The 26,300-nt window shown below is 63.8% G+C and overlaps 6 protein-coding genes across 6 annotated transcripts; all 6 read left to right on the forward strand.

Annotated features, from left to right (window-relative positions):
- Window positions 1–258: 258 nt before the first annotated feature.
- LMJF_12_0190 (putative ubiquitin hydrolase) lies at window positions 259–5,130 on the forward strand (the record flags this gene model as incomplete). The annotated part of the gene is made up of 1 exon (XM_001681572.1): window positions 259–5,130. One exon carries the CDS (start codon window positions 259–261, stop codon window positions 5,128–5,130), a length of 4,872 nt encoding a protein of 1,623 aa, XP_001681624.1.
- Window positions 5,131–8,081: 2,951 nt separating this feature from the next.
- Window positions 8,082–11,315, forward strand: LMJF_12_0200 (hypothetical protein; the record flags this gene model as incomplete). Its single annotated transcript, XM_001681573.1, has 1 exon — window positions 8,082–11,315. One exon carries the CDS (start codon window positions 8,082–8,084, stop codon window positions 11,313–11,315), a length of 3,234 nt encoding a protein of 1,077 aa, XP_001681625.1.
- Window positions 11,316–13,122: 1,807 nt separating this feature from the next.
- LMJF_12_0210 (putative proteasome regulatory ATPase subunittcc1l8.3) lies at window positions 13,123–14,358 on the forward strand (the record flags this gene model as incomplete). The annotated part of the gene is made up of 1 exon (XM_001681574.1): window positions 13,123–14,358. The coding sequence occupies one exon, from the start codon at window positions 13,123–13,125 to the stop codon at window positions 14,356–14,358; it is 1,236 nt and encodes a 411-aa protein (XP_001681626.1).
- Window positions 14,359–15,156: 798 nt separating this feature from the next.
- LMJF_12_0220 (putative hydroxyacylglutathione hydrolase) lies at window positions 15,157–16,044 on the forward strand (the record flags this gene model as incomplete). The annotated part of the gene is made up of 1 exon (XM_001681575.1): window positions 15,157–16,044. The coding sequence occupies one exon, from the start codon at window positions 15,157–15,159 to the stop codon at window positions 16,042–16,044; it is 888 nt and encodes a 295-aa protein (XP_001681627.1).
- Window positions 16,045–18,513: 2,469 nt separating this feature from the next.
- On the forward strand, window positions 18,514–22,095 carry LMJF_12_0230 (conserved hypothetical protein; the record flags this gene model as incomplete). Its single annotated transcript, XM_001681576.1, has 1 exon — window positions 18,514–22,095. One exon carries the CDS (start codon window positions 18,514–18,516, stop codon window positions 22,093–22,095), a length of 3,582 nt encoding a protein of 1,193 aa, XP_001681628.1.
- Window positions 22,096–22,525: 430 nt separating this feature from the next.
- On the forward strand, window positions 22,526–24,640 carry LMJF_12_0240 (hypothetical protein; the record flags this gene model as incomplete). Its single annotated transcript, XM_001681577.1, has 1 exon — window positions 22,526–24,640. The coding sequence occupies one exon, from the start codon at window positions 22,526–22,528 to the stop codon at window positions 24,638–24,640; it is 2,115 nt and encodes a 704-aa protein (XP_001681629.1).
- Between the last annotated feature and the right edge of the window lie 1,660 nt (window positions 24,641–26,300).

The following is a 26,300-nucleotide window of genomic DNA, read 5'->3' on the forward strand; positions in this document are numbered from 1 at the left end:
GTTGCTGCTGCGCGCGCTCATGCACCTGGGTGGCTGTTGTGGGGGACTGTGTTAGAGGTTGTCTTCTTGTCTGTCTTGTGACTCCGCCGCACACCAGCCGGTCTTCGCGGAGGGTGACGGTGGTGGAGACACACGCGCACGCGGAGAGAAGGTGTACGAAGCAGGCCAGGTCGTAGGGACACCACACGGAATTTGGTACACACACACACACACACGCGCAGGTACGTTAGCGCCTCTTGAACCGGAGTGATTGAGGGCATGGCCAAGCTACAGCAGAAGCACGCGTCTGCTGTAGCGGCAGAGGCGCAGGCGCAGAGCGAGACCACCGTGGTGCAGCAGGGCCCGGTGCCGCCGCTGGACGATCCGGTCGAGTTCATACTTGACCGAGTCGACTCTATCGAGCGATGGCGATCAACAGTCGCACGTCTGAACCTGGCGCAGCTGGGCGTTTCGCTGGTGCGCGGTGTACTGCGACGCGGTCGCTGGTCGACGCCGCCGATGCACGTTTTCGATGCCGCAGAGAAAGCAGCTCCGGCAACGGATGCGGCAGAGGCCGAGGAGTCCGTCCAGCCGTTTTACCCATCGCAGCCGGTGCCACCGTGGCTGTATCCCCGCACGTCGTTCGAGACCGGGCAGGCGGCTACGCAGGTGGCCGAACAAGATGAAGCTGCACAGACGCTCGCGAGGGACGTTGCCTCTCCAGTGCCCGGGCAGGCAGCACATCACCCGCCCGATCACCACCCTCGTGCACATCCCTCCATGCAGCCCAGCGTTGCTCGGCGCGCGCTCGTGCAGACGGCCAGCCGCGCCTCTGTGCCGCTTTACATGGGTATGCTGATGGCATTCATTGGACACGGTGTGGCGTCCATGTACAGCGCAGACACAGACACAGGCCCGCTCGGTGCGAGTGGCGCAGCGGCAGGGCAATCCGTCCAGACACCGGCGCCCGCGTCTAGTGCCGTCGCCGGGGGCTTGCCCACGTCTAGCCGCCATCTGCACTTCACCACCGAGATGAACAGCGCACTCCACGAGGTGCACCGTGCAGCGGCTGAGGTGATGTGCATGGTCGATCACGGGTCAAAGGAGATGCATGCGCTCGCGACCGCCGCGCTCTGGTCGGCCGGCAAAGCAAGAGCGTATCGGACGGATGAGTATGAGCGGGTGCAGGACATGCGCCACGCGCAGCTCGGGCGATCATGTCGTCACCTTAGCCGCATCGTGGCAAATCTCTACTCTCTTGTGTCCCTCCTGGACTTCTTTGCCGTGGAAAGTGCGTCCTTGCCGACGCCGACGCCAAGAACCTCGGCAGCCAGTGGCGCAGGCCACTCGAACATGAACAGCGCCAACGCCGGCTTCCTATCGACATCTTCGGCTTCGGAGGTCGCGGCGGTGGCGATGGAGGAGCAGGGCGCTCAGACGACCACTGTGGCCCCGTACGCAGACAGCAGCACTCCCAGTGCCACACTGACGTCCTCCGCCATGAAGAAACCTGTCGCCAACGCGGCGGCCCCCGCGCACCCCTATACGACGGAGCGCTTCCATAAGCTATTTGATGCATCCGGCCACTTGCCGCAGAGCGTGTGGAGGGTGTTCTCCGCCGTCGCCACCACATTGAGCCAGTTTGCAGTCTCCTGGTCCCTCACAACGGGTGATGCGCAGAGTCGGCAAGCATTCAACAGTGCAGCGTGCGTGATACTCGGCGAGGATCAGCGCTGCCTGCTGCTGCAGCTGCATCGGCTGTGTGCGCGCTTTATCGTGCTGCGCCACAGAGTGTACACGCTGCACCCCGTCAACTCTCTGCACTTCAAGGTGAAGCAGATGCTGGAGTGGGGCGGCTTCCTCAACGCCGATGTGCCGGATGCGTGGTCGTACAACAATGGCGACATTGACCGATGCGACTTACACTCTGATCGACTGCACAGCACCTATGCGCGTGGCCTTCAGTGGAGCGTCAACTCGAGCAACAAGACGGCGCTTCAAGCGGTGGTTGCAAGCCCGTACGCTATCGCGGCGCGCGACTCAGCGCTGCGTCGGATGAAGGAGTCGAGCGCGTTTTCTCCAGGCGGCAGTGCCGTCGGTGGCGGGGGGGCCGTCAGCACTGCAATCGATAGAGGTGCATCGGCCCCGCTCTCTCTGATCGCCTCACTTGCCTCTGCCGGGGTGAACGGCGGCGCCAACGCCGCCTTCGCCGGGCTTCTGGCAGCGCCGTTGTCATCGGCATCTGCGGCGCCGACGCAGAGTTCCAGCGTGGCCGCACTATCCCAGCTCTCCGGCGTGCCGGGCTACGTGGGGCTGCGGAACAATGGCAACATGTGCTTCCTCAACAGCGTTGTACAGCTTCTCGGCAGCGCTACGCTGTTCCGCGACGATCTCATGGCACGTTTGCAGGACGCCGTCTTCTGCGACTCGGCACACGCCGATCACCGGGCTCCTGCAGCCGATGCCACTGCGATGGCGGCTCTTTTTGCCAAGTATGGATGTCGCCTCGTCATGGCGCTTCTTCTCGGTGAGATGCAGTGGCGTGGGTCGCACCAACACAGTCGCCTCCCGGTGTTGCCGGACTACCTCACCCCACACCTGCCGCCGCCGTTCGATGACCATCGACAGCACGACGCCTCGGAGTTCTGGCACGCACTGATGGACAAACTGGACGCGCCGAACCAGCCCGGGGGGGCGGTGGTGGCGCGATGGTTTAGCGGGCGAACGGCGACAACGATGAAGTGCGTCACCTGCCGGCACACGCGTCTGCACACCGACACCTTCTGGGATCTCTCGATCCCACTCCGCGCTACCTCGGCCCCCTCCGTGGCAGCGTCCGTGGGGGGCGGCGCGCCGACGCCACCTGGGGCACCGGTGGCCGCGGCTGACCGGCTGGTGAGCCAGGTAGAGGTGCAGCACTTTGCCCGCGCCACCGCCGTGACCACCACCTACGCGAGCTCGCCAGCATCCGGCTTTCCAGCCAACACGTCGACCACGGCAGATGCGACTGCGGAGCTGGAAGCGGCGGAGCGCGCAGAAGAGGAGGCAGCAGAGAGCGTCAGCAACAAAACAGCGCTGACCCTGCGCCCCATCGTGCCCAGCAGTGTAGCCGAGCCGTACTCCACCACACCGCTGCCGTCCTCGACGGTGGCGGCCGACGAGGCGCCCAAGACGCTGCAGCACCTGCTGCTCCATGTGCTGCACCCGACTCTCAACAAAGAGCTCTTGCATGGCAGCAACGCCCTCGACTGCGAGCACTGCGGCCGACGTACCGACACAGAGCTCACGACACGCCTTGTCGCCAAGGTCGAAGGGGAGGCTGAGGTAGGGGTCGATACGGCAGCAGCAGGCGCGCCGGTAGAATGTTTCGGCGCCGTGCAGGAAGCGCGCGTCTCTTCTGGCGGCGGCGCCGCTTCGGCCGCGTGGGAAAGTCTCCTTGAAGGCGAGCCTCCCACACCGTGCGCAGCGGATAAACGAGCGTCGCCACATGGAGAGTCGATGTGCGTGGAGCAGGGCTTGGCGCTGTCGCACTCTCTCACCGACACGGCGGCCGGAGGTGGTCTCCCATACTATCTCGCTGTTCAGCTGAACCGCTTCGCGTACCGGCGCGTCACGCAGTCGTACGAAAAAGTCACCGATGGCGTGCCCCTCAATGAAGTCATCGTCGTCCCGGTGTACCCCGAGATCACAGAGCCGAAAGACGGAGCAGCATCCCCGGTCGACTCGCAAGAGTTCAACGCACAGACCGCGATGTCCAACGAGGAGGATGGCGCCGCCAACACGCGGCGTGAAGACGACGGACGCCACGGAGCCCCCTCCACTCGAACTCCGACGGCACCGCGCTCGGCGGCAGCAGCGCTTCCGGTGTGGGTCGCGTACCGCCTGCAGTCAATCATCATCCACAGCGGCTCCACACCTAGCAGCGGCCACTACTTCGCCCTCACGCGGCGCCTCGCAGCAGTGCCGGCGCACGTGAACGTCAATGAAAGCAGCCACGACGAAGATGGCGAGCACAATGTCAGTGCTGCTGCCGACATGCCATCCATGCGCGCGTACGTGAAGGGTCAGGGGGCTGCCCTAACGGCTTGCCTGGGAACCGAGCGTCACTTCTCCTACGCGGAAATTGTGCAGCCGACGGCGTGTGCTGACGTGGAGGGCGCAGGGCCACAGTCGCAGGGAAGGCCCGCTGTCGCTTCCCTGTCGAGAAGCACAGCGGGGACGGTGCAGTCGCCAGCGCCTTCTCCACCGCCAGTTCTGCCAGCCGCCGCTGTGTCCGTGAGCGGCGACCGCCTGTACAAGAACTGGGTGATGCTGAACGACACCAACGTGCAGACCGTTGAGCCAGACACAATGCGCCACCTCCTGCACGGGCGTGGCGGCGGTGTCTACTCTGTCTCGGAGACGCCGTACATTATCCTGTACGAGAAGTTGCCTGTGGCCTCCGAAGGGGCGACGGAGCGCGACTTTCTGCTGGAGGATGAGGAGGCGAAGGGTAGGCGCGTGGCGGATGCTGCGCTGTCGGCAGCGGCAAAGCTGCAGCGCGTGTGGGAGACCAACGATGCCTCCGTAGGCGCCTCCGGCGTCACCTCCGTCGGTGGTACGAGCACCAAGCCGGTTCACTTTGCCCGAGAAGTGCTGCAGATCTTTAGCGCGCGGCTGAAGGATGAGGTCGCGCACGACGCCGCTCTTAGCGAGGCGCCGCGAACTACAGATGGGCATGGCGTCACCTCCATTACAAGCAGCGCAGCACGCTCACGACCTACGCCGGTGGGGACGGTGCCACATCAGGGGCCGTCTGCCACGGCTTGGAGAGCCACTGTCAACCGGTCATCGTGGTCTCGCGCGACCGGTGTTGGCGACGCAGCTCGTGCAGCGGCCGTCAAGGCCTCTCTCACTGATGCGAGCAAGGACACACCAGCATGCTTTACCGGCAGCGGCAGCCTTGGTCGTCCTTCGGTGTCGCACCGGCCGCGTCGGCTAATGTCCACGGCCAAGTACGCCAAAGTCCCCCGCAGCAAGTGCTACAGCGGCAATCTCAACCGTCACAGCGCACAGGAGCACCGCCATCGTGGCGGCACGGCCGCACGCAGCTCAAGTGGCAGCGACGCAGGCTCAGACGCCGATGACGAACAGGACGAGCCTCCCAGCTAGCAGTGGAGATGGCCCACGCCGCACACGCACGCGCCGATGCGCCGCACGTGCGCATGCGGGTGCGGTCGGGGGAGGGGGCGACCACCGGCGTGCAACGTTTACGTATTCTGTGTGTGCCTGATTCTTAGTGATGCACATCGAGCATGAAATGCCGACGAGCAGGCAGATGCGAGATGGGGGAGGGGGAGGGGCACGCACGCGAGGCTAATACACGAAATACAGGTTGGTGCCTTGGGTGTCGTTACGGTGCCGCTCTCTCTTCGACTTTTCCGGCTCTTCACGGTCACGCGAGAGCATGTCGTGTTGTTGCTGGCCAGAACCGCACATGCGAATGTGCCCCGCTTGGAACGCTCGTCTCTCTTCTTCACCTGACTGCTCATCTAGGCCCCGCCCAGCCTCCTTTCTCTCTCGCTATCGTGTCCTCTTCCTGCGTGACCGTCCATGCTCGCCACTGGAGAGCGGCTCGTTCCTTGCGTGGGTCCTCTGTCCTCACCACCCCTCCCTCGATGATGCTGGGGCGCCTAAACCGTCGTGCCACAGGTCCCGGCCCCCCCCCTGCTCTTCGGTGTCGACGGAGAGGCCTGGGCTGGCGCTGTGCCGAAGAGACTTGCGGTCGTGACGACGTCCGTACCAACCCACCACACATCGTGTCGACGGTTCGACAAGTATGCGCAGCCGCCCGCTCCTGCCAGGGGCGTGCGGATTCAGAAGATGACGGAATGCGCCCTGCTGCCACAGGCCCATCGCAACATCTCACCTGCCGCGGCACATGCATGCTAGCCATCCAGGCACGCCCACTCCCTCCTGGTCAGCAGAGCACGAGTAATGGACGGAGATAGGCGGGATGAGATGCGTTACAAGTCGACCGCACAGCGCGTGCGTGCGACGCATGCGGCATTGCATCTCCTCCATCTGACCCTGCGAACCGATCAGGCGCAGGTGCGGGAAGCGTGACGTGAACACACCCGAAGGGCCGCGCCGAGTCCTCCAGGCTCCAGTAGGGAGAGCCTCCAAGTCATATTCTAGGATGCCGTAGCTGGAAGCGGCTCAGGGCGGAGCATGGCCCACAGGCAGGGTGCAGGGTCTTCGAGGGCCCAGCCCTGAGGCCGGCCAACATCGTCCCGGAGCTCATCCGGCATGTGACCTTGGCCACCCCCTACCACCCGCGCGACAGACGCCGGTGGTGGGCGGTGGGTGTGCGTGCGCGCAGTTATGGGCTTGCTCCGCGGTAGCATGCACGCGCTGCGTGAGCCGCAGCAATATCTGCTCGTCCTTCCCTCTCTCTGTTTCTCTGTCTTGCGGTGCTGCTGTGGCTTGGCACGCACGCACGCACGCACGCGTTGCCGACGGATGACTGTGTGCGCCCTCTGCGTCGCGCCCACTCCGCCTCCAACACTCACGTGCTTTTCCTTCCTCGTTTTCTCTTTGCCATCGCACGTATGCACATGCTGGCCCGGCCAAAGGTTCGCAAGCGGGTAGTGTCAGTCTCCTCTCTCTCTCTCTCCCGTGAGGAAGTGCGGGACGCTTCACGGGCACTGGAGACCTACACGCCGACATAGGCAAACACAGTCTGACAGCCGTACGTACACGACTTCGGCTTCTTTCTTCCTGACGTGCGGGCTTCCTGTCGTCACGTAGCTCACAAAATTCAGCTCCGGCACTCCGTGTTTCGTCCTCCGCGCCTGCGCTCCGTCTTCTGCGTACACGTCATTGATGCGCCCACCCATACACACGCGGCTCATACACGCCTCACCTCGTGGGTTTCTCTTGCCGGCGTCGAAACCCTCGTTCGCTGTGCTCTCGACTTCTCCCCATCGACCTCTTCTTCGCGCGTCTTTTAAGAGTGGAGGGCATTGCACACGCTTGTGTGTGTGTCTGTGTGTACGCGCGCGCACAGCCTCGCCTGACCCTCCTCCGTTGATCAGTGGGGGCGTACGTACGTCTCTTCGGTGCACCACCCCACCCCTGCCTGCTCTCGCTCTCTTCCCACCCTTTGTGTGTGTGCGCGTGTGTGCGTGTATATCTTCCTCGTCTTCCGCGTTGCCCTGATACGGTGCAGAAGACGCAGTCGTCCACATCAGGCACACCTCTCCTTTTCAAGCACCCCCCCCCTTCCTAAAAAAAACCCGAACCCCCTCTCTGTTTGTGGGTGGGTGTGTGCGTGTGCTTGTGTGTGATCTCTAGCCGTTTTACTGAGTGGCCATCCTCTGTGTTCTCTCAAGCTCCTACATCCTTTGACCTCTTCTCCGCGTCCTGCTCATCTTCCACATTGGACGCACTCGTTGATTGTGTATCACCGCCCATTTATCTCCCGTGCACAGACTCCTGCGATCCTATTTTGCCTACCTTTCCTCTCGTTTCGTTTTTTGTGTGTGTGTCGCTCCGTGCTCTGCCCACCTCCCGTTCGCTTTCGCGGTGTGCCGCTGCCTCTTGTGCGTCCGTTCTGCGCAGGAGTGTGTCGGGGGAGGGGGGAGTGGCGGTGCGTCGCGGTCGATCTCCTCCCGCTCCCTTCTCTCTCTCTCTGTATCTGTATCTGTCTCTGCCTGTCTGTCTGTCTGTCTGTCGGCGTGTGCCGTTCGCCTTTTGGGGGGTGCTCGCTCACTGGGCGTTCTGTCCAGTGAGCGAATTCGCCAAGCGCCGTCAGCACTGCCTCGCGCACCAATACCCGCATCTCTCGCCACGCCGGCTCTCTTGTGGTTGTTGTGAGCGCCTGTGTGTGTGTGTGTGTGTGTGTGTGTGTGTGTGTTGCGCTGTGCAGAAGGGGAGGGACAACACGCACGCGCATCGTTTTCATCTCCACACGTTTACATGCAGCTCGGCGTGTCGCACTCCTCGGGCGAACCTCCTCTGCCGCCTCCCCCCCCCTTCTGATCGATTTGGCCCACTTGTGTGTGTGCGTGTTCGCCATCACGTGCGTACGGTATTGTCCTGCCCGTCTGTTGCTGTCTGCCATGCCGCTGACACAGTCGCCGTCCCACACCCCGCCTGCCTCAGGCAGCGACGGCGACAGGAAGGACGAAGTCGCAAAGACCTGCATGGCGCCGGAGCGGACGTCGCGGGTGCGAACCTGTTCATCACTCCGCTCTGGCAGCGGTGCGACAGTCGATCTCGGCACATCCGCGGCAACTTCGGAGGTAGTCAGCAGAGACGGTGAGGCTGAGTGCGGTGATGTTGAAAGCCATATCGTGTCAGGCACGCACGATCATGCGCTCCTGCTGCCCCGGCTGTCGTCCTCGATCAACATTATTGGCTTGACATCGTCGCTCCTGCGACGCCATCTATCTTCCTTCTTTAGCGGTGACGGCAGCACCAGAACTGCCGCCAGATGCGACGCCAGCAGCAGTATGGCGGCACCGGATCTCACGTCGTCTTTCTCCCAAGCAGCCACAATGGCGAAGCCGGAGGTGAATGGAAAGCCGCTCAAGCGACCGCTGGGCTACAGCATTTACTCGACCGCCGCTGGCGCCTCCGCATTGACACCATCGTGCTCCTCAGCCCAGGGCCGAAGTGGCTCCAGCGTTAGCCATCGTTTTTATCGGGCCTACTCCCTCTTCTGGGCTGATGCAGCGGCGTCCTTGGCGGTGTCGTCGACGCTGCTGCGGGACCCAACGCGAAGAGTCAGCGCGCCGCTGCCACTGCGCAGCAGCACTCGGGTTGGTCACGAAGATGCACCAGATGCAAGCATAGAAGCCGTCGTGGCGCCCGCGGAGGAAGAGGACCGCTCAGTGTTGACGAGGGCAACCGCAGCGGCATCATCCGTGCCTCGAGCACGGAAGGCAGCACGCGACGGCGGCACTGACGCTATCCCTCATCGCCGCATCGCGAGCGCCGAGCCAAACCGCTGCAGCACCTTTACGGAAGTCACTGCGAAGCAGGCGCCGACGCTGTCGGTGAGCGGATTTGCAGGGTCATCCTCTGCTCTGGCCTTTGGCTGCACCCCGCCGGACGACGTCTCTCGGCGCGAGGCGTCGGCGCAGCACGTCGGTGAGGGCGCAAGCAGCTCATCGAATGTGAGGTTCTTCTCCTCCACTGCCATCCCCGGCATGCTTCACGCGCTGCACGCCGTCCCGGGTGCAGAGCAGCACCGTTGCCTACCGGAAAGTACAGACGACGCGGGTGACTCTCACCATTCCAGAGGCTGTAGCAGCGACAGCAAGCCGAGAGATGCCAGCCACGAATATGTGGCGAAGGAGCGGAGGCCGAGTTGCTACCAGAGTAACGACTTCCACGGTGCGGCGCGATCGAGGGGCGGAGATATCGAGTGTATCACTATGTCTTCTCTCGTTGCCCACGTAGCCGTGCCTCCCACTGTCCAGGCAGTGCTGCGGAACTCGGATGCCACGAAGGAGGAGCTGTGGATGGCACTGCGAACAGCCTGCCAGCAATGTGAAGTGCTTCAGCGTCGTCTCGCTCGAGCTGAGGGTGCGCTGGGCAACGAAGAGGAGGGTGAGTGGGCGGAGGGCGAGGTAGGGGTGACGGCTGAAGGGGGTGCGCTCGCGCACGTCACAGCCCACCGACGCAGCAGGGGCGATGCGGGCAGGACGTCAACGAGGCCGTCGCGCAGGCACGCCGATGATGAAGAGCGCACGGCTCCCAATGCTGGTGGCGCTGTCGAAGGGACGGGTGAGGCGGAGAAGAGCACCGCATGTGAGCAGGCCGACTCAGCGCAGACGCGCTGCAGTACCGCTCCGCCGACTCCCACACGAACAAACCGCCAAGTCCACCCGGGACACCGAGCGTGGAGGCGCATTGCGGAGCTGGCCGCTGCTGCTGCTGTCGCGTCATGGACTCCCCCACTTCTGTTGTCTGCCCAGTCCGATGGAAGCACCAACGCTGCCGACTTGGACCCCCATTCCGGGCGTGGTGGTGACACCGGCGACGCGTCTTCGGTGCTGCGTCATCGCGTGTCGGAGGCGATTCGCCGCATCGAGACGAAGGAAACGGCTCCGCTGCGCTCCCCGCACACGCGCCCCGACAGCAGCGGTTGGGATGGGCTAACGAGCTCACGTGATGCCGATGACACCACACAAAACAGCAGCGACCACCTGCGTATTTCCCTCTCGCCTCCACCGCAGCCTGAGGCTCATGGGAGCTGGCACAGCACGTCCTCATCGGATCTGCAAGCTAGTGGTGCGCGGCACGTCCGTGCCCAGCATGACGCACCACCTACTCCTGCACCAACTCTTAGGCTAGCCACGCATGACCCTCCCGGCCCGACCCGCATGGAGAGCGGCAGCTTGTCTAGTGGTTCCGACGCAGGCGCAGCGCCGTTACATGCGTCTAGCAATGAAGCCGTGGACAGTGGAGGGGAGACGGCCAGCCCTGGCGGAAGTGGCATCCTTGTCCCACCCACGCTTCCCGCGATCGCCGGGGTCGAGGCACAAGCCTCCGTCGCTCAAGAGAGCTATAACTCCGCGGAGCGAATGCGGCTGGCGCAGCCGCCACAGCAGCAGCTTCACCGCCGTCACCGCGGTGCGTCATTGGTGTCGCTCTACTCTGCTCCCGCAGTGCTGGACGAGAGCGTGCACTTCAACGGGCCGGCTGCCGCTGCGGAAAGCCTGGCTACACTGCAAGCAGCTGCAGCCTTCAAGTCGGCCAGCTGGCCGTCTAACGGTCTGCAGTCGAGCTACAACGCTAGTCGAAGTGCCGGCTTCCATAGCCGCAGCCCACTCGCATTCGGCAGCCCGACGCTGCCGAATGCAACGCAGCATCGGTCGGGGTGGACAGCATCAACAGGCGCCAACGGTGCTTCCACGGCGGTCATCGCCAGTCTGGTGACTCCTCTTAGCGGTACACTGCCTAGTCTGCACTCTTCCGCTCTTTTCGGATCTTCGGCCCCTCCGCGTAGTCCTCTCCGCAGGGAGACGAGTATGTCATCTGCCGAGTCGGCGTGGTCGCGACAGCAGCAGCAGCACGCAGCGGCGAAGGCGACTCCCTCCAGGGCCGCCGCTGCGCGCATCTCTGCGGAAGCCAGTCAGCAGCGGTCCCTCTCTTCTACTCGATCGTGCAGCCCCGACAAGGCGGCTCTTTCGGTCGCCTCCGCGACACTGAAAATGATCCGGCAGCTACAGCAGGAGGACGCGCCGGTGCCTCCGGTCACTGACGATGATCAGAAGGCAGCGCTGCGTCAGTGGAGGCGCGAGGCAGCGGTGAAGAAGGGAAGCGGGAGCGCGCCCATGTGCTAGGCGACGCGGAAGCCTCGCGCAACGTGACTTAGGGGCGAGTCTGTATGTGCAGACATACCTCCCCACCGTGGGCCGAGGCGGGCGGGCTGTGTCGATCGGAGCGATGCTGCGGCAAGGAAGGAAAATGAGTAAAGGCGCGCATACACGGACGCACGCCTTCAACTTTTTTGATTGCGTACTGGTCGCCCATCCGCCCCCACTTCATGCAGGAGTGGGGGCGGCCTGCCAGTCCGAAATATGCGCGCCGAGCACCACCCCACCACTCCTCCACTCCCGCTGCCGTCGCTGTCCGCCACCCGTGTAGCGTCACTCGTATTTCTGCTCCGTATGTCTCTTCTGCTGGTATGACCAGACGCAGTCGTCTGCCGCCGTGTAGGTGCGCGCAAGCCTCCTTCTTATGGTTGTCGCCGTTTGGCTTTCTCTCTCTCTCTCTCTCTCTCCCGTGTCGCGTCGTTGCCTGTGCGCGCCGTGGTGCCCGGATGGGGAAGGGGGATGCGGTCGCCCTGTCGCGAACCGCTCTTTTTCGTTGAGGGGTGGGGGAGGGGTGTGTGCCTGTGCTCAACGCCGTGGCTCGGCGGTGGTTTTGAAGAGTCTCTCGTATGTTTTGGCGTGCTGCATCGACGCGCTGTGTGTGTGTGTGTATGTATGTGCCCGGCTGCGTTCGTGTTTTGTCGTGCGTGCGCACGCGTCGTCGTTGCGCAGACGCTTTCTCTCGGTGTTTTGCATGCGTGATGCGATCGCTTGAGGTGCTTCACCCTGTTCTGCGTACGCATGTGCGTGTTTGGGGGGAGGGAGCGGTTGTGTGGGCCGCTGCAGCAGTGCGACCCCTGGTCTTCACGGATGCCAGTGCAAGCCCGAAAAGAAAACATCATCAAGCCTCTCTCTCTCTTTCTCATACCGGCGCTGATGTCTCATGCATTCTCAGCGCGTGTGCGCGCGCTCCTATAGTACCAGGATGGTCCTCAACACGAAGCGCAATGAAAGGGGTGCAATCATAACAAAGTATGGGCGGGGCGCAGCAGGTGGGGGTTGGGGGGGGGGGGCGTTGTTCACCTCCTTTCATCAGCGCCCTTGCATGGCCGGCGTGGTTGATGGTGGTGATAGCGTGTGCCGCTGCTGCAGCGACCGCGACGACGGCCGCCTCGCGTACGTGCTTTTCTGCTCACTCCATCTGCTTGCTCCTTCAGCGATCTCGGTTGGGGATGGAATTGCACAACAGGGCGCCGGGGAGCCCGTGCATCGACGGGGAGAGCGCACGGCATGTTCAGGCAGCACCCACCCTCTCCATGGCACCTCGTCTCGAAAGCGGAACGCTTGTAAGACCGGCGCAGCACTTGCGTCATGCGCGGACGCCGATCCCCATCATCGCCTCTCCAACAGCTCTCTCTCTCTCTCTCTCTTTGTGCGTGTGCGTTGCACTCCTTCCCCCCTTCCTCCCTCTCGCGGCATCCCAACTTTGCCGCCGTTGAACCGCGCATCATACTCGCACACCCACGCGCACGCCCACGGTGTCGCTTGCTTCGGTTCCAGTGCGCTTGCGTCGTTCTTCGTTGGACCTCCTGCTTGCCTCGCCCCACCCCCGCCCCTCCACCCTTTCCTGCTTCGTGAGGTGCAGCTCTCCACCTCTTCTATCTATCTCTGTACGCAACCCCCCGCCCCTCTCGGCCCTCCCCCCTCCCACCAGCGAGAGCGAGCAAGACAGACAGCGTGCACCAGCGCTGTCGTTGTCAGCACCTCGCATCAATCCAGCGGCAGCAGTGGCGCCCTGCCATCCCCCCCCCCTCATCGACATCCGCTCTCGAGCACCATGGCCGCCTCCAGCGTTGCATCCGTGTCGGCCACGAAGGCCTCTGCTCTTGCCGCCAAGAAGGCGGAGAAGGACGCGCATGACAGTCGCTCTCTCTTCGAGGAGTACGAGCAGCTCAGCAAAGACATCAAGAACATACAGCTCAAGACGATGATCTGCAGGACCGAGACGCACCAGCTCATGAAGGAAGAGAGCGCGGCGAAGCAGGAGGTGAAGCGCATCCAGGCGGTGCCCCTCGTCCTCGGCAACTTCGTCGAGGTTGTGGACAGCGTACGCGGTATCGTGAGCGGCACGAGCGGCTCACAGTACTTTGTGCGCATCCTTTCTACCCTCAACAAGGAGCATCTCAAGCCGAACGTCAGCGTCGGCCTGCACAAAAGCAGCAACGCCTGCGTGCAGCTGCTGCCGAGTGAAACGGACGCGACCATCACGCTGCTCAACTCGAGCGACAGACCCGACGTCACGTACTCGGACGTGGGTGGTCTGGACATGCAGAAGCAGGAGATTCGCGAGGCCGTGGAGCTGCCACTGACACACGCGGGCCTGTACGAGCAGATTGGCATTGACCCTCCGCGTGGTGTGCTGCTCTACGGCCCGCCCGGCACCGGCAAGACAATGCTGGTGAAGGCCGTGGCGCGGCACACGAAGGCCTCCTTCATCCGCGTTGTCGGCAGCGAGTTTGTGCAGAAGTTCCTCGGCGAGGGCCCGCGCAAAGTACGCGACGTGTTTCGTCTCGCCCGCGAGAACGCGCCATCGATCATCTTCATCGACGAGGTCGACTCCATCGCGACCAAACGTTTTGATGCTCAGACCGGCGCCGATCGTGAGGTGCAGCGTGTGCTTGTGGAGCTGCTTACCCAGATGGACGGCTTTGACCAGACAACCAACGTCAAGGTCATCATGGCCACAAACCGCTGGGACACGCTGGACCCCGCGCTGCTGCGCCCTGGCCGCCTCGACCGAAAGATCGAGTTCCCGTACCCTGACCGCCGCCAGAAGCGCCTCGTCTTCCAGGTATGCACGTCGAAGATGAACCTGTCGCCTGAAGTGGACCTCGAAGACTACGTGACTCGGCCGGAGAAGCTCAGCGGCGCCGACATCCAGTCCATCTGCCAGGAAGCGGGTATGCTGGCGGTGCGGAAGAATCGATACGTTATTCTGCCGCGCGACATCGAAAATGCGTACCGGACGGTGATCAAGAAGACTGGGGATGAGACGTACGACTTCTACTCGTGAAGCCTGCGTGGGCGTGTGTGTTCCATTCTACATGTCTACCACCGCCGTCATCACCACCACCAGCAGCGCGGTGCGCGGTGTCAGCAGCGCCGCCGTGGGGGTGGCGGTGGCTGTGTCAAGGGTCGCCTCTCTCGTATATCCGTCTGTTTTGCCGACTCCCCACCCACCCACCCCACCACCAACTCGTTGAGTGGGGCAGGGGAGAGGGCGCATGTCGTGGACGTCGTTGTGTCTGTGCACCGGATGTGAAGCCTATTCCTGTCGGAGCGTCTATCCCTCTATGTGTGTGTGTGTGTGTGTTCGTGTGTGTAAGTGGCTTTCAGCCGATGTGGTGGGCACGGCACGCGCGCGCCGAATGTACCTTCTGCAACGCTCATGGAAGCTTGGGGCGCGTGTGCAAGAGCTACTCCCAGCTCATCCGCCGGTGTATAGGCGTAGAAGCACTGCCGCCATGTCCGTCAGCATCTGCTTTGCCGTGCCAACAGGCACCGTACACCGGCGCGGCGGCGGCGGCCGTAGGGGGGGGGGACTGCGAAGCCGCTTCTCCCATGCCCCGCCGCCCACGCCAGGCCCCCTGGTATATGCTTGCGCTTGTGCACGCCTGGACCTCGAGAGCTCCTCGCCCTTCATCGGCGGCAGCCCCTCCATCCCCCTTCCTCTCCATCTCGCTATTTCACTTCGCTAATTTCCACTGCCTACACGGGCCCTTTCCTCAGCACCCCCCCCCCGCTCACTACACGCACTGCACGTGACACCCGCGCACGCGCACACAGGCTCATCCAGGGACTGCTTCGCATCATGCGCAACTACTGCACAAAAACGTTCGGCTCCACCTTCTCTGTCACGGTGGTGCCGACGCTCAAGGACAACTTCTCCTACCTCATCAACGACCACACCACCCACACGCTCGCGGCCGTGGATGTGAATGCCGACTACAAGCCCATTTTAACGTACATCGAGGAGCACCTCAAGCAGCAGGGAAACGCCGATGTCACATACACTTTCAGCACCATCCTCAGCACCCATAAGCACTGGGACCACTCGGGTGGCAACGCGAAGCTCAAGGCAGAGCTAGAGGCCATGAACAGCATGGTGCCAGTGATGGTGGTCGGCGGTGCCAACGACGGCATCCCTGCCGTCACTAAGCCAGTACGCGAGGGTGACCGGGTCCAGGTTGGGAATCTCTCTGTCGAAGTGATCGATGCGCCGTGCCACACTCGCGGTCACGTGCTGTACAAGGTGCAACACCCGCAACACCCCAACGACGGTGTGGCCCTCTTCACCGGCGACACCATGTTCATCGCCGGCATCGGCGCCTTCTTCGAGGGGGACGAGAAGGACATGTGCCGCGCGATGGAGAAGGTGTACCACATCCACAAAGGCAATGACTACGCTCTCGACAAGGTCACCTTCATCTTCCCCGGACACGAGTACACCGCTGGCTTCATGACCTTCTCGGAGAAAACGTTCCCGGACCGCGCCAGCAACGAGCTGGCGTTCATCCAGGCGCAGAGGGCCAAGTATGCGGCGGCCGTGAAGACGGGCGATCCGTCTGTGCCGAGCTCGCTGGCGGAGGAGAAGCTGCAGAACCTTTTTCTGCGTGTGGCGGATCCGGCCTTTGTGGCCAAGATGAACCAAGGAAGCGCGCATGCGCTGATGATGTACCTGTACAACGCCTGCGACTGAGCACGAGCGGCGGCACTTTCCGCCCAGGTGGGAAAAATGGACAGGGGCCGTGGTGTGGTGGAGGTGCGCGGCAGCGCGAGAGCCACGCCAGAGAAGCTCAGAGGGGCTCCCCTCAGCGAGGCGCCGGGAGGAAGATGTGTGTGTGGGGGGGGGGAGGGGGGGAGGGAGGGGGGAGTGGGAAGGCCGGAGACATCATCGGGAGACGTTTGCAGAAAACGGTCGGACATCTTTTCGCTACCTCCTGCCTATCGAGCGCGGAATCTCAGGCGTGTCGCCGCAGTGATGGTTCTGGCGACGCTCACAGCAGCGACGTAAGCAGCGTCGTCGCGTCGTCCTCTCAGCGACCATGGGGCACCCGTGGCGCGGCATCTGCGGCATCCCTCTTCTCCCTGCCATCGGCCCTCCTCAGACGCACCGGTCATGCATCACCCTCCGTTATCCTACGCGCTCCTCCCATTCAGCCCACTCGTGCCCACGACAGGCCCCTCACCATGAGCCACCCCCTCCCTCCTCCACACTTCTCTCTGGCCTCACGCTACACACGTCCGCACGTCTTCGCATAAAACGCCGACGCGGCCCGCTGCCCCGCTGCTGTCCGCATGCCGCCTTCGCACAAGTCGCTGATGATTGCCGACTCGAAAGGGGGCGGCTGGGCGGGGGCCGAGAAGGGCTTTCCTTGCCTCGCTTCTTCCGTCCCAAGGGCGTGTGGTGCGGCGACAAGAGGACGCGGAAGGGGACTGCGGGTGTGCTGGCGGCCTTTCGGGGAGAAGAAGGTGAGCGCACTGCTCGTCTTGGTCTCCCACACACACTTGCTACTTCTATGCTCTCGAAAAGAAGCAGGAACGTGCGCGCTGGCTGTCTTCTCAGTGCGCTTGAGCGCGCGACCCAAGGTTCCTGTCCAAACAGGAACGAAGAATGCGTCCATCGCGTCGCTCCGATACGGCGCACGGGCGTGGGTGCGAAGTCGCTCACGCGCTCCCACGCGGCTTCCCCTTTCCCTTCCCTTCGCACCTCTGCAGCTCGCCTCGCCTCGTCTCCTCCTCCTTTTCTTCCGCATTCGTCGACTTCACACGTAGTCCAACCACGTCGCGCGCGCGCACGTCGGCACAGCAGACACCACGAGGGAAGAAGTGGTGGTTCACCAAGGCGAGGCGCGCACCCTCAAATGCGAGCAGTGGCCCCAAGACGCACGGAATAGTGCACGTCAACGATATCAACGCTCTGCTGAGCTACGCGGTCGAGTGGCGGGGCGCGATAGAAGCGCCTCCCCACTCCCTCTTGTCAATCCTCGTCATGAGCGCCAGCGGTAGCCTTGAACGACTGCTGCCTTCTCTCTATGAGTTCCTCTCCGTCCATCCGTCAGATGCGTGCGCGCCGTCCTCAGCTGCGCCGACGCAGAGATCCGGTGCCGCCCTCTACCCTGATGGCAGCAGTGGCAGCCGTCACACCAATGCCACGTGCCCCTCAGCCATCTGCACTTCCTCGATCGGCCCTGATCTCTCATGCGCGTCTCCAGCCGCCGTCACGGAGAGCTATGCGCGCTGGCGGCGGTGCATCACCGTGTGGCGGAGGGTGATCGGCAATGACAGCGTGTTTCTTACCGTGCTTCTGCACGCGGGTTGTCTTTGGTGCCCCAACTACACAGCGCTTCATCGAGCGAGGCGCGACATCGCCACGCGGGCCGAGCAACAGCGGCGGCTTGCACAAACTGCCTCTACCTCGGGTGGTGACGTGCTTCTCTTAAAGGCTGGCAATGCAGCGGCAGCAGCAAGTGAGCAAGGTGGCAACGTGCTGCTGGACTGGGAGACGCCCACTGCCGATGCGCCACGCAGCACCCCTGTCAAGCGACGCGGCAAGCGCGGCGGCAAGGCGGCAGCAGAGGCAGCCGCGCACTCTGTTCGCGCCCTAGCAGCAGCAGCTGAATCGCATGCGGAGCTGGCAGCCGTGTGCCCCGCGAGTGTCTGGGCGCTGCATGTGCTGCACTTCTTGAGAGTGGAGGAGGTGTGCGCTGTGCCCTGCAGCAGCCGCACAGCGAAGTCGGAGTGGCAAGGGGCTAGGACAAGGACGAGCTCCGCGCCTTCTTCATGCGCGTCGTGGTCCCCCGAAGGCGACAGCGGCGACTCTAGTGAGAGCGAGCGCAGTATCGCGAGCGGCAACAGCCGCATCAGCGGAAGCGGTGGCTACGACTCTCACAGCAGCATAGAGAGCGAGCGGGCAGTCGGCGATCAGACAAGTGACGCGGCGGAGGGTCGCATTGTGCGTGTGCGGAGGTCGGCGGCTGGCCGAGGGTCGTGTGGCGGGCGGAACGGAGGCGGTCGTGGCGGCAAGCAGCGAGGCACAAAGCTGCAGCGTGGGGCAGAGCGAGAGAAGCGCAGCGGCGCATCCAGTAGGAATGATAGCCACAAGAAGCGGCGCCGCCCCGACGGAGATCCAGCTCGCGAGGCACGCTCGCCATGCAGTGCGTCCCGGATGCAATGGGCGACGTCCTCCTCACTGCTTCCTAAGCTGTCGAACAAGGAGAGCGGGGATGGTGGCGTCAAGCACCTCGGCAGTACACTGGCAGCGGTGTTACCTGTGCTGCAGCAGCAGGAGCAGCACCGCGTCTCCGCTCGCCGCCGTGACGGATCAGTGGACAACGGCGCCGAGGGCAGGGATGAGGAGATGCGGTACGGTAATTCGAAGGATTTGGGTACGACAGGGTGCAGCACCCATGACAGCGGCAATGGGGCCCTCAGTGCGGCGTACGCGACGGCTGCGCAAAAGCATGCGCTGCTGCTGCGCGCCACCATCACCCTCGTAAGCGAGGAGGAGCCCCTGGTTCAGAAGGTGGCAACGGCGCTTGTGAACGAGTGGCTTGATCTCGTGTCCGTGCAAGTGCCCACTCCCCAGTCGCGCGGGACAGCCGCAGACGTGCCAACGACAGTGAAGGACGAAAAGACTGCTTTCTCCGACAACAGCGCTATTCTTGCTACCGTTGGCGGTGCTCGCAGCGCGCCACGCCGGAGGACGGCACTCAGCGGCTTACGGCCCTCTTCGTGCACCGACACGCCCGAGCAGGCGCTCCGTCACCGCCGCATATGCGATGCACGTCACTACTGGCTCTCTTGTCTGCTGAAGATGGTGGCGTACCTCGACGGTGTTCACTCCGCTCTTCGTGAAGAGAACACTCACATTGGCGCCGTCCTCGCTCGCCAGGGCATCGCTCCGCAGGACGCAGAGGACACCTTCACCAAGTCGCTGCCGGCGATCGTCAACTGTGCGCTCGTGGAAGAAGTTTTACACAGCGCAGCCGCCGGGTTACCGGTCTCGCAGGCACGCGCCTTCTCTGCGTGGGCAGCACCGTCCTTGTTGGCATCCGCTCGCGCAGCTTCCACCGCACGTTTGTGGATGCCGCCTCCAGCGCTGCTGCTTCCCTTCCACTTGATCGGGCGAGGGTCCGTCTTTGGAGTGTGGCTGCCTCCAAGCGCGCCGTCGGACGGCGGGTCGACTGGCCACCCGCCGGCGGCCCGCACCCCCACCCGCGCGCAGGGAAGCTTTGTGCCCTGCGTCGTCGACTCGCACGGACTGCATCTCGGGATGGAGCCGCTCTGCGAATGCGACACACACGAGCCGGCGAGCAAGCCCGGCGGTGAAGAGCACGGCGCTGGTGTGGCGGTGCTGCACGCGTGGAAGCGAAAGCCTGTGGGTGTAAGTGCACAGGAGGCGGCATCGCGCCCTTTCCATCCCGAGCGCTCACCGGGGCACCGCCGGCTGGGCTTTGCGGTGCGCTGTGCGGAATCCGAATCGCTGCTCGAGAAGCGTTACCTCGCCTCGCTAGAGCACCTGCTTCCCATCCTTCGTGTGCCCGACGTGGCGAGCCAGCTTGCCACTGACGGCAGCCTCCGAAGCGATCAGCCGGAGCGGCAGCCCTCGCTACGGTGGTGGCCGTGCATGCTGAGCGAGACGGCCGGCAGCCCGCGCATGGACGTTTACGTCGCGCGCACGCTGCTGATGCTTCCAATACCGGCTCAGAGCACGCTGGACAACTCCACGGACCATGCCGCGAGTGCAACAAGGGTTGACTCTGGGGCTAGAGCCGGCGCAGGCACCGTAGAGGGAGCGCATCACGCGGAGACGCGCACAAAAACCCTGCCGGGCGTGCTGGCGTCCTCATCGGCAGCTGTCGGAGCTGGCAAGCGGCCCCGGGGCAGCTTCAACCGGGGGTTGACGAGGTCTGCAGAGGAGCAGGCAGTGCGGCATCAGCACCCACTGCTGTACCACGCAATGCGAGCACATCTGCGCGCAGACAAAGTCTTGTATAAGGCGTGCCGTGACGTCTCTGAGAATGGCGTTGCTGAGCTGGTGCTGCTGTACGGCGATCCGCGCGGTGAGGAGGCGGCGGCGCTGCGTCGGATGGGCTTCACGGTGCGCACTGGCAGTCACCAGAGGCTAGGCTGTAGCGGCGCCGCGTTTGCCAGACGTACGGCGTCATCTGCTGTGTCGTCCCTGACGGGGCTGAGCAGTGGTGCCGGCGGAGGTAGCGGACGCCTCACCTTGGCCAGAGACGCACTTGGCACCACGCTCGAGGGCATGTACCTGATCGCCCGCCGTGTGCTGGGGCTGCAGGGACTCTTTGTATCCTCCGCGTCTGCCTTCACGACGCCAGCAGCAGTGGCACCGGCGGAGGCGCGCGTCGGCGGTAAGGGGTGCCCTTCCACCACTGGCGCTGCCGCATTCGAGGATGGAGGGGGCCGGTGTGATTTGGCCAAGGGCACCGCCGCCACGAGCGCGGCTGCCTTTCCGGTCTGTGCACAGACGGAAAGGGAAGCGCTCGGCACCGTGGCGGCGACGCTCGCCCTCACGTGTCTTGTGCTCAGCCACAGTCTGCTCGATGATTTGCTGGAGCAGCCGTCTGTCGTGCTGTTAACAACGGAGCTGGCGTCTTTTGTGCTCGACGTGTCGCTGCTGATGCCGCGGCCTCTCCCTCGGCTGCTGAAGGCGGACGGATTCGCTCTGGCACTTCTACTGCAGCCAGCACAGTCGTTGCTGCTGATGGTGGGTCTGGCAGCGACGCTGGTGACGCGTGAAGTGCGCATGGCCGCTGCATCCCATCGAGGCGGCGAAGCGGGCAGTGGCAGCGGTGGCGGGAGAGGGCGAGGCGCCGGCGGCACGTCATCGGCGTCGAAGTCCGTGGCACCGCAGTGGCATCCGTGGTGGTCAGCCTTCCGCGCGGCAGTGCTACGGGACACCGAGCTGCCAAGGTGCCTGTACAGCGGCATCTGGTCCATCGTAGAGAGCGCCGAAGGCTCCCTTGCCACCTTCGCGGCCGAGGTGCGGCGGGACACCTCTGGCAATCGCCAAGCAGATGATGGCAAGCGCAGCCATCCTTCTCTGGTGGCGGGCAGCGACGGAAGAGGTGACGACGCGGTGTCGGGGGCACCGGCACTCGTGTCCGGCCGCGGTGGCGCAAGAGGCGGGAGGCGGACGCTTTCTCTGTTCGTGCCATCCCCACCCGCGGCTGCAGATCGCCACCTCTTCGCGGATGCGCAGGACACCCCATCGTCGAAAAGTCGTGACGTTACGCCTCATCAATGCAGCGTCGATGGGGCCACCCCCTGCAGGCACCGCCTCCTCTTGAAGGTGCCTCCAGCCGGCGGCGTGGCTGGGCAGCTCTCTGCAACGACAGCAGTGAACCGCAAGGACCATGCGACAGCGTGCGGGGCAGGCGACGTCGTGTCGGCGAGCCAGTCTTACACGCCCCGCCGACTCTGCGGACACGCCGTTCTTTGCCAAGACGATGGCATCTGCCGTGCAGGCGCCGAGACGAGCGACGCCCACGCCATTGCAAGCAGCTCGCCGTTTGCCGAAGGGGTGTGCGTTGTGTCTGGCAATGAAACGGCGCTGCTCGGCGCGCGCTCCGTCCACGCCAAGGTCGCCTCCCCAATCTCGCGTACGCCCTCGCTGTCCTTGACTAGGGCAACGCTGCTGCCTCGGCTAACCTCTGCCGTAGCCTCCGCCTTGTGGGCATCGCTGGAGGCGGAGGAGATGCACTGGCCCGCCGGCGCTGCGTAGCACCATGGCAGACGACGGCGCTACCCTTTGAGCGTCGTGGATAACGGCTGCGGGGTGTCTTCCAGTGCCCCTCACGACCACCCCTCCTCTCCATGTCTCTCTCTTCGACGTCTATGCACGACTATAACCACGATAAGACGACGAGGTTGCGGCCTCCCTCCGCCGACAGGCGGCTATCCGTACCCTCGTCCTGCGACGCCCTCCTCCATCCGCGCCGCATCGTTTTTCTTATTTCCGTCCCACCCACCCACCCACCCACCCCCTCTCCTCACGCACTCGCCTCGCCTCCCCTCCCCCCTCTTTCTCTCTTCCGTGCACGTATCCAGGACGTCTTTCTGCCGAGTTCAACGAGTCCCCGTATCGCGGAGCGACAGACGCGCCTACGCGCTGAGGGCTCTTCACAACGCGCACGCGCTGGCGAGGCACGACGATGGTGTACCGCACCCTTGTAGCGAGCATGGCCCCCACGCGTCATTGCGCTGCGAGTGTCGCGCCGATGTGCCTCGCCGACCGCATGAAGCAACGGTGTAGGTGTCGGCTGTCGCCTCTACTCATGTGCGCGGTGCTCTTCGCGCAGCTTCTGCTCTGTAGCACCTCCCTGCCCGTCGCGGCCGACCCGACCATCATGCCCCTCCTCAACATCACCTCCACCGACAAGGCGGACCCCGATGAGTACTACAAGATATTGCTCTCCCAGGACGCCACTATCCTTGCGGGCAGTACCACGGCCCTCAGCAGCGACGGAGTCGCCTACCCGAACCTCAACACGGTTAAAGGGCTGCGGTCTGTCTTCCAGGTTCCTGGGGCGCCGACGGTGCAGCGCGCTCCTAAGCGGACCAGCACGGCCTTGAAGGCCTTCCGCGCCGACGTCCTGTCGGAGCTCCTCGTAGCGATGGCACTCCTCTACCTCGACTCCACCGACGCGCTGCCCTTCACACGCACGGCGCCGATCCCGTCCACGTACCTGCCAGCCTCCTACACAGGCGGCGCCAGCTTCGTCAACCCGTCGTTTCCCACCGTGCCCATCACCCTCAACATGCTGCTGCAGCACGTCTCCTCGCTCACCAAGAAAGGCCTCGACCTTCGCGCCGAAACTGCGCCGTCCGGCACTGTGCCGACCCTCTCGGACTTTGTCAGCTCCCTCTTCTCCACCGCGGCCACAACAGTGTTCAGCGCTAGCCAGCCGGGGCTGTCTACCAGCTACACCTACTCGCATGCCAACGTGGCGATCGTCGCCTACGTGGTGGAGCAGGTCTTGGCTACGTCGACGAACTACTCGGCGCTCTCCGGCATTGGCGAGTTCGTCTTCACCGTCGTGATGCCACCGCTGCAGCTGTCGAACACGTTTTTGCTGAACCGCAACGGTCACGTCATCGACGCGACCTACCCCTTGAGGAGCGGCAGCAGCCACTACACAGTGAATTACGCCGCCCGCCAAGTCCTTGACAACCGCAGCACCGACATCCTGGACAGCGCTCCGATGGACGCCTTGTACTTCTCCGACTACATGCTCTTTACGACCGGCGCAGACGTGGCGAAGTTGGTGGCAGAGGTGCTCGTGCCGGGCGGCCTCTACCACACGCGACTTGGTGCCTCGATGCTCCAGAACATGGTCCCCATTGCCGTGCCTACGATGCGCTACACGGAGGCACGCACAACCGGCCTCTTCCTGTTCAGCGCGAACAAGCTGTGCTCTACAATGTACGCCGCCATCTCCTACAGCGGCCATGCGCCGTACTGCCGCTACAGCTCCGCGACAGTGTCCGAGTCAGCGCCGCCCTTTGGGCTGGTCGCCACAAGTGGCACGGATGAGCTCGCCATCGTGTGCATCCCCGTCGTCAGCAACACGAAGACGTTCTGCTCAATCGCTGGGCTTTCCTTCTCAGGCACAGGCTGCAGCAGGTGCAACGCGGCAGCGGCGGGGGACCGTGCCGTCGGCCTTGCCATGGTGAGCCTGGCGCACTTGACGAGTGAGCCGATGCCAGCGCCGACGTCGCAGTCGACAGCTCACACGTTTAACGGGTGGTTCGTGGTCCTTGGGGTGGCCGTCACACTGGTGGTCGTGGTCGTCGCCTCCTACATCACCGACTACCTCATCCAGCCGCCGCCGCCAGCGAAGATTATAGCACCCGTCGTGGCGAGCCAGATGGGCCTGCGGAGCGGCACCGCGCTGAATCTCCCCGTCGGCGGCGACGGCGCAGTCGGCAGCTCGGAAGTACCCGTTGACAGTGAGTCCCCCGAGACGTTCCGCAAGAACGGTAGAGACCATGATGCTGAGGACCGTTACAGTGGCGCAGACAACGAGGAACAGACGCCGCACCTCACGCGCAGCGGTGGCCCTGCTCGCGGCAGCTCGTCACTGCGGCGGCGTCGCCCGCGCCGGCGTCGGCACCGTGACAACGGCGAGCAGAATCCGGCCAGTGACGGCTCCTACTCCAGTGCCGACGATGGCTGGGGCGAGAACCTAGACAGCGTAGATCGCGCCTCCACGGGGTCGCAGCGGCCGAACCCGAAAGGTGCTTTGCGCTTCGATGCCTACATATAGAAACGATAACGAACAGAAGGCAGGGGCAGCGAGCCGTGGGTGTGCGCCCTTCTCCTCTCCTTCCGGTTGGGTGGTTAAGATGGCTCTGCCGCCTCCCTCAGGCGTGCGTCGGGTCGCTTGTGCTGAACAGCACTGCGTCTTCGACGGGAGCGCGCCCTCTTGCTGCCCTTGCACCTTTAGATATGACGCACGTCTTTCCTTCCCTCACCGCACGGCAGAATTTCTTGCATCCCTTCCTGGCAGATGTGTAGACAACTTGGCAATCAGCCCAACGCGCAAGCATAGCCGATCTACCTCCCTGTCTCACGAAGTCTGCACGGGCCCCCTCTGTGCGACGCGCTCCGGTATGCATGCGCGATCGAGTAGCTGATCAACTCTGAATCGCGCACTCATGCGTGACTCTTGCGCGCCTCCTTCTCCGACCATCACCAACACCGATCTCCGCCCACTCTCCTTCCTCGCCCACCTGCCCACCGCACCTCCATTCTGCTACGCCCTCCGTCTGGCCTTCACTCACATGCAGCTTCACAGCCACTCGCCCTGTCCGTCGTTCCCTTTTACCCCGCGGCTGCCGCTCCCCTCCCCCCGGCGCACGACCGCCACGGCCTGAGTACAGCACGCAGCGGCAGCAGGTTTTGTTTGCCTGCGTGGTTGCATCCTCCGCTTAACGTGCTGTTGCGTGCGTGGGCTTGATGGCCGTACGTTGCTGAGCGAAGAAGTCGCGAAGTCAAGTGATTTGGAGTAGGCCAGGAGGTGGAGCAGCGGCTTGTTGTTCGTCGGAGTGACCCACGAAGAGTCCAGCGGCTGAGCCGATCTCTGAGGTAAAGTTGCTAGGCGGCTGCCCTCTGCAGCCTCCTCGATCCGCCTCTTCTCTGCGCTCTCTCGCTCGGGTGTTTTGGAGTGTGTACGGATGTCTCGTGCGCTCCCCGCGCTCTTCGTCTGCTATCCTCCCTTCTCTTGAGCTGGCAAAGCCACAGACCCCTTCCCCTAATGGCACGGAGGTGAGGCACATCGAAATGGCGTACCCTGAAGACGTGGTGGAGGGCCACTACGGAAGACTCGTCGGGAGACGGCCTGCTCGAGATGCTTTTCCCTGAGGGGCGGCACCATCGCCAACAAGGCGCGAGCGAGCGGAACCGCCAGCAGAGTACTACTCTACCGGTGGAGGGGCGGTGATCTACACGCAGGCAAGGCCTACGGTGTGGAACTCGACACTCCCTGCCGTCGCTACCTCCCCCACCATGCGACGCTTCGCTGCGGTGCAATATGCCGTGCTTGGCGGCGCGAACGGGCTCGTGCTCTTCGCCAGCAAGCCAGCAGGTCGTGGGTGCGCTGTACCTTCCACATGTTCTGCGGTCGCATTGGATTGCGGGAATCTTAGAGGAGGCGTGGGACAGCATGCCTGCTGTCTTGACCGCGTGCGGTTCTGCGCCCTCAGCTGGCGTACCGTAGGCGACACGTCGCAAGCTCCGCGCGGTGGGGCCGGGCTTATCAGTCTCTCACAGTGCATGCGCGCGACAGCAGTGATACAGCGAGGATTGTGACCTGAACATGACCGTCCACTGCTTCGCACATCACCTGCCTGTACGGGTAGCAGATCGGCCGGCAGCGGCCGCTCGCCTCCGGCCTTGGCCTACACGAGGCACCCGCTTCACGGCAG

The sequence above is a fragment of the Leishmania major genome, chromosome 12 (assembly GCF_000002725.2).
Source record: "Leishmania major strain Friedlin complete genome, chromosome 12".
NCBI lineage: Eukaryota > Euglenozoa > Kinetoplastea > Trypanosomatida > Trypanosomatidae > Leishmania > Leishmania major.